We start from the raw sequence: 7,474 nt of genomic DNA, 5'->3' as shown, positions 1-7,474 counted from the left end.
GCAACAGCAGCCCATTTTGCTTGTAAGACAACAGAATATAGGAAATGGATTCAAACCAATCCCCAGAAAAAATATACAAAAGTAAAATATTTGTCTGTTGAAAAAAAAACACAAAACACAACACACATCCTAAGCTTGATTTTTTTTTTTTTAAGGCCTTAAGAGTAATTTCAGTTTCATCTATAACGCTGAGACTTACCTTTTGCTGCTCTGAGATGCACGTTTAATCATTACACAGCATTATTTTCATATATTGAGGCTGACATCATGGGTAGTCAAAGAATATGTTTAATAAAAAATAATTAAACTTCCATTTGCTCTATAGAACATCATAGAAAGTAATTCAATAAATTACAAATGACTTTTTAAGACGCTTGTTCAACTACAGAAAGCAAATTCAGACTACACAGAACACAACTGGCAAATATTGCAAATGTCCAAAAGAAAAACTGGACTAAGACTTGGATCATGAAGCCTGAAACAAGGGATAGAAATACAAGGCAATAACAGCTAAGGTTCTTTTAGTAACTACCAACACACACTTTATCATCACCTTGGATATCCTTTTAATTTTAACTTCAGTATTAGTGTAATTCTACTGAGGTTTCCTTATAACCCTTAACTTTATACAACCGTATTTGCATATAGTCTAGCTGATAGTGGGACATTTTTCCCCTTCTGGTTCAAACTGATTAAAAATAAACCCAATACATTATGTTCAAGTCTGTACCAGACTTCATTACTTGAAACTGTAATTGCCTTATTACATAGAAAGAATCACTAGAATGGTAACCAAACTCACTTGAGCATAATTAGGAAAATACTTTATTTCATAAATCTGATATAAATTAGGTTTTAGCCACAAGATTTAGGATTTCTTTTGTGGGGTAAGGGTGGGAAGTGATGGTATTGTTGACATAATCCATCAGCAAACTAAGTTAATAACTGTTTGTAGAACTTTGGCTATTTCATAGATGCATCCTAGTTAAATAAAAGTGCTATATTACAAAGGGCAAAATATTAAATATGCAATACTTTTTTCTTGTCTTTCCTTTTTTTTTTTTTTTTTTTTTTTCCATGATGAAGAATTGCTACCCCCTTCTCTTGGCAGTTTTTAATTTTCACTATTGCTAAGACACTGCATGAAGGGCCAAAAATCAGAATACTATTTGGGAAAATATGTAACCAGCACAATCCAAATGGTACTTGTATAGCTGTGTAATTACATGTAATACTGCTTCTAATCATGGGGTTATTTTGCACATAGAAACTTATATTTCATTGGTAAAGTTCTCGGTAAAAAAAAAAAACAACACAGTTGTTTTACTGTACAAGCAAGCAACAGAACTATATCAAAATATACAGTTTTTGTTTTTATTTTTAAATTTATCCCTTTGTAAAGCTTTTTCAATGACTTCTACTAGTACCTGTATCTATTTTCTCTTAACACTTGCCTTTTCTTGGACTGCAAATGATGGAACTAAGGTCAATTGAAATCTCAGTCAGTTCAGATCTTCTGTAAATGTGAATCTGGGCCTCTACTGTGTCAGAGTAATAGCAGCTTAAGAAGGAGGAGGGATCAGATCACACATCAAATATTTAGACAGATTTTATATAGTAAAGGGTTCTAAGGTTTTGGACTTCAACAGATGCTTTATGCCCTGTTACTGTTGTTTCTAGGAATAATTTATCTTCCTTACTATTCAAAGTGCTTTTTCTTTAGTGGGTAACTCAGCATAACATATGAAGTGATATCCCAATAATGATTTGGGGTAATATTTAATATTTAGTCAGATTTAAATCTGCAGAGAAGTTTAAACTCAAAAGGAGTTCAAAACTATCTATACTTTATTTACCATTATTAACTGGTAACTCCAGGAGGTTTTATGACATAAAACACAAATAGAAATCTACACAAACAAAGCAAACAAACAATTTTTACATGAAGTATGCAGTGTTGAAAGGTCTTTTCAGTGGCACTTTATGACAGTTTGCCTCTTCTGAGTCTTGGGGAAACTACTCCTCATTTGGGGACTTTTAATTCTGCGGAGGGAGCCCAAAACTTTGCAAGGTGTAAACTAAATAGATCTATATGGTGCCAAGTAGCATGAGATAAGACAGTTTTTGTTGTTATTTCCCCCTTACTGCTGTCACAGAACAGTTGTAATGATGGGGGAAAAAAAAACACCAACAGTCATAGCTCAGCTCAGATTTTAACATGATATACAGGATGTCTTTAGAAAACAAAACAAAACCTGAAAACAAGTAATAGAAACCAATGTAAACTTCCTAAACTAACTCAGCTGAGGTAACAGGTAGCCAGTTTAATTGGCTGATTGGGAAAAATTTATCTTTTTAAACACACTTGTACCTGAATTGGAAACAGCAGTGCATCACAACACTAGAGCATTTTCATGTAATTAAAGCAATGGATGGTGATGTAGATTCTACAGCTTTCATGACATTCATTAGCTGCCCAAATTATTGCTGAGTTTTGATCTGTAAATTATAAGTGTCAAGGAGGCTGTAAAACTATATTCAAATTAAATCAATAATATGCATAAAGTATTCTGTGTTCACTGCAAATATATTAAATATACAGCTCTTACTTGAGCATTATTTTCATAAAATTAACCCCCCAACAAAATTATAATGCCTTTTGTTGTAATTTTACACCATTGTGTATTTGATAGTACGTACAAGTTCAGAAACTTATGAACTTCAAGAAATATTACATGCAAAACGTCTCTGAAAGCAGTTTGCACTTCTAAACAAATACTGAAATGTTCGGTCAGTAAATCATTGATGCACTCAACACTGGGTTATTTACAATGAAATAATTAAAGAATAAATTCAAAATCAGTTCATAATTTAAGTGCAGAGTCTGGGGTCAGTCTTCATCACTAGAATCTGAATCCTCAGATGAAGATGATGTACTATCAGATCCAGATGAAGCATCTGCTTTCTCTGAACCCTCATCTGTGCTGTTTTCGTTGTGAGAGCTTGGCTCTGTTCCCCCTTTGTCTTCCTGATCTCTAACCCTAGAATTTTCCTCCTTTTCTTCTGTGGGCTTGGCTGAGCCCGTGTCATTACTTTCACTGTCCTGTACATCAAAAATATTAGACTGAGACAAAGCTGGGTTATGAAGATTAAGGCCTGGAGTGAGAAGCATCCCTGGATAAAATATGTTGGACAAAAGTAATGGGTTAAGAGAGAGAGGATTGGCAGCTGCAGCAGCAGAGGATGTCGAAGGAGAGCTCAAAACAGAGTTTTCACCACCAGTATCTGTATTTTGGTCTTCTGTCCTTTCTTTCTTTATATCCGCCTCTTTTGAATCGTTTCCCTTTTTATCCTCTGAAATAGACTCCGTAGACTTGGTTAGAAGTCCTCTCATGCCCAGCAGGTTTGGTAATCCAGCCATCCCTGACAGCAGCATGGGGAACATGGCGGCCATGTTCTTGGCGTCTCCTCCAGCAGTTAGGCCAGCCGGCATTCCCATTAGGCCCGCCGTTACTTGCAGCGACTGCAGGTTTTGCAGGTTTTGTTGTAAGGCCTGGAGACTAGGCAGATCCACTCCCGGCAGCAATCCGTTAGCTAGCAGAGGGTTAACCGACACGCTCGCAGCAGTGGCAGCGGCTGCAGCTGCTGTTGCCTTAGCAATCTCACTTTTCGGGCGCCTTCCCCTCCGGCTTACTTCTTCCCGCACAACAGGCCCAGTGAGAATACGGTCAAACATAACTTCTGGGAGAAATCCCTGCAAGAAACATTGTGTATCATCAGTGTTTTGATAGCATAAAGATCCAGAAGTAAAACCCCACAAGCATACAGTAATGGTGGCAAAGATGATTCCAGTACGCTGGCACAGCAGCTCCATCTCTAGACCACTCACTGGAATTTATGGTGGCTTTGTGCTATCACATCTCAAACATCCGAAGTGCCATTTCTACAGCCAGGTCTAAGCAGGTGTCTTCTCAGACCCATTGCTAACTCATCTTCAGACGTTCGCACATCAACCCGAATACAGCTAATTAGAGGAGCACTCATTTCAAGACCTAAAACATAGCACTGCTTTGCAATATTATCACATTCTAATCACTTAGTTTGATACCACTTAATTAAAAAAAAAAAAACAGTTAAGGTTAAATATAGACGTGTGACTGCACACAGACCAATCTCCAAGTCCTTTTTATTATTGCCTGTATCTATTTAATGTCTTTATATTTCATCTTATCCATAAACTTAAGAATAAAGACTCACTTTCAATTCTATTAAAATGGGATTCAGACCACTTCTTTTTAAGGCTTGCATACTATTTACTTCACCTCTGCAAGCCCTCATTTATGAGATGAAGTCACAGCATTATAGCACCTTCAACCAAATCTCTAATTTGGGGTTGCCAGTTACTGTCCCTTCTCTTCCGCCTACTCACAGCTGTGCCAGCAAACCACTTTAAGGAACCAAGCTGGCTGAAAAAAAAGCTAATACTGACTCATACTCCACATTTAATATAATTTAATACCAGAAATGAAACCTTGCCTTCCCCCCTACGTCACAGATATCTCATTTTGCCAATACTCACAGACTGTTTTACAACATCTCCCCATTCAGGAGCCACTCCATACTCTGGATTTTCTTTCAAGAACCTGCACAAATCCTTCAGAGGGGGAGCAAATGCACCCCCCACCTGAGAAACAGAACAGAGAAGTTAGTGAATATTTCTCTTCTGATAAGAAAAAAAGGCAACAACCATAACTGACACTGTTTCATTTTTGTCTTTCATAGAACAACACACATATAGTCTTACAATTATCAGTAAGTATAGCATAGCGTTTAATTGATTTCTGTCGGTATATGTGAGACACTCCTGATTTGTTCTCAACCTAAGCCCTAACTCCTCCATTACACTCACATGCCACAACTTCAGTATCTAACATTCATTCTACGCTAAACATCAGGAAATTATTTAGACATGTAACAAAGCAAAGAGCAACACTATGAATAGAAAATAGTGAACAAGTAATAGCAAGTTTGTAGTTATAATCTCATTTGTTCACCTTTTCATCTATTCACTAGATCACTCTTATCTCAGTCTGCTTCTAAAATACTTCCATTGGGAGGCTCTGTTTCTCTTGTGAAGTTCATGTATTTTTTCCATGCAAAGAAGGTAATTTTTGAGTTACGACTGCTAGACAGCATGTCTTAATAAAATCATATAAGCAAGGAAGCAAGCTTTCAAATTAACCAGAAGTATTACTCAGATCTATATTATTTTGTGATTCTATTCTGTGATCCAGAAAGAAAGAAGAAATGGCTGAAAGAGAGGGGAAAGACTTGCAGTATCTATTCAGCTTTGTCTATAAACTGCAGCTTAAATTCACATTTCCTAGGCTACTTATGGTCCTCCCACCCCATGTTACTAAATATGTAATTCAGAAAAGAAAATGAGAGAATATTTTGGAGAGTTCAGTGATGCAGGTAAGTCAGGGGCAGGTTATAACTGGGGAAACTGAGTAATAAGGTAACAGAGGAAGACCGCCTCAACTTGGGTGCGGAAAAGAAAAAAGCCATCATGAAAACATAGGCTCTTACAGCAAGCAAAGACCAAATCCCTCATTTGTCAGTAATCAACTTTGAAGATTCCTCAGGGCACAGCTTACTATAGAGAAGTGTTTTTCAAGAGACTAGCAACCATAGAGGTTCCTCTTCAGAGCAGCTATCCCAATGCATGGAAAGGATTAAAGACCCAAGTTCTGCCTCACTTTCCTCTACAAACACACAAAGCTTCTGACCTTAATGGCAGCATTAAAATAATAACAACAATAAAAAAACTGCTTTCCTTGCAACTACTCTCTAACAGAAACTGGCAGCAACACAGAGAAAATGCTCTAGAAGGTGATGCAATCAACACCTCGAAGACTCTCCCTGGATTGCTGCTTTAATACTACACTGACATTCAGAGACACCATCCCAAGAATCTAAATTCATTCCATAAATAACAGGAATGTTCTATATGCTTTTCTTGAGTATGGCCCTTTTGCCTTCCCCAAAGCACATTCAAGTGCATTACATCTTTTGAACTTTGACCATATATTCATATATCTGAAAACTTGTATTCAGCATCTGGCTTCCCATCTTCCACTGTTCAAATTTTAGACCAAAAAACCCAACAACCACTACTTTTGACCCCCTGATCAAAACCTAGCAATTTTATGTACAATGCATATATGCTGGTGACCCATAAAGGTTGAATGGCAGAGATAACAACAAAAATAAAGAAAAAATGCAAAATGATCCAGTACACAGGATTTAAGCAATACCAATGGGCAAGATGCTATGAGAGATGCACTACCAATCTATTTTTAATCTTTTTGAAACGCAATCATGTAAAAATGATATGGCATGCCCAGAATTTAGAATTTCTGAGAATGCTGTTATTTGATTAGAACATACAAAGAATTACACTAAAAAAAGTCAAATTTAAAAACAGGTCCTTTTTAAAAGCATTGTCTTTGCTGCTAGTCTTCAAGTAGATTAAAATTATACAGAGACTAAAAACTTTCCCTGAAAAAGTTTCTGTAACAAGTCCGACAGTTAAACTGAAATAGTGAGGTACAAAGAGTCATTTTTACAACAGAACAAAAGATTTCAGTGGCCATGCTTCTGTGTTAGTCAGTGGCACAAATACTACAATATATTGAGTGTTCAATTCACTCTCAACCACAAGGTAAGTTCCTAGCAGTATCTTGTATGTTTTCATAGTCATAAAATGCTTACTAGAAGATTGTGATCTATGTTCTTGTTCTGCGCCAAACCCCTATCAGAAAACCTTTAATTTGTACACGAAGTTACACCTGATAAAATACTAGACTTCGTTTCAGATAACTTTTAATTTGGGGAGCATATAAATGAGAAGAGCAATATGAATACCTTTCTTGCATTTCTTCTATTTATGAGCTGAACACGTTCTTCACCAGTCAAACTATTAACATCCAGTTTATTAGGGTTTCGACAACGATGTCTTTTTTGTTTGGGCCTCCCATCATGCAGCTGCGTCCTCTATTATAAAGAAATTACAAAGCCAATTATGTTTCTGATATAACTGTTTCAAAAAGTGGTAAAAATTACTTTCAGAAACATGTTAACATCAGTATTCATTTACAAATCACAACTATGTAATGAGAAGACCAAGAAACAGCTTCTATCCATTGTTTGTTTTAATATTTTTTTCAGTTTTCATCAGTGTGTTAACTAGCACAGATGCTGTTTCTTTTTGTATTATAACATCTTTCTGAAGAAATAAGGCTGTTATTCAAGATGTCATAAATAAGGCTTCTGGCATTCTGTTCAACATTAACAAATCTGAATTCAGAAGTAACTTGAGAAAAATCACGCCTACATGAAGATCACTACCATACCCTGTAACGCAGATAGGGGATACATCCCACAGTAAAGTCTAACCCCTCTTGCACATCAC

General features: G+C 36.4%; 1 protein-coding gene across 6 annotated transcripts in view; it reads right to left on the bottom strand.

Moving 5' to 3' along the window:
• Nucleotides 1-276: 276 nt before the first annotated feature.
• Nucleotides 277-7,474, bottom strand: part of CHD9 (chromodomain helicase DNA binding protein 9) — a 93,536-nt gene continuing 86,338 nt past the window's right edge. For all 6 annotated transcript variants that reach the window (XM_082769927.1, XM_082769929.1, XM_082769930.1 and 3 more), the window contains 3 exons: nucleotides 6,928-7,056; nucleotides 4,580-4,684; nucleotides 277-3,754 (listed from right to left, as the gene is read on the bottom strand). In XM_082769927.1, the coding sequence (XP_082626053.1) occupies nucleotides 2,891-3,754; nucleotides 4,580-4,684; nucleotides 6,928-7,056 (1,098 nt within the window). In that variant the 3' untranslated portion in view covers nucleotides 277-2,890. The remainder of the gene's footprint in view (nucleotides 3,755-4,579; nucleotides 4,685-6,927; nucleotides 7,057-7,474) is intronic.

This window comes from Aythya marila, assembly GCF_965140915.1.
Source record: "Aythya marila genome assembly, chromosome: 12".
NCBI lineage: Eukaryota > Metazoa > Chordata > Aves > Anseriformes > Anatidae > Aythya > Aythya marila.
The sequence above is the reverse complement of the archived record's forward strand: the minus strand, read 5'-3'. Positions and strand labels throughout refer to the sequence as shown.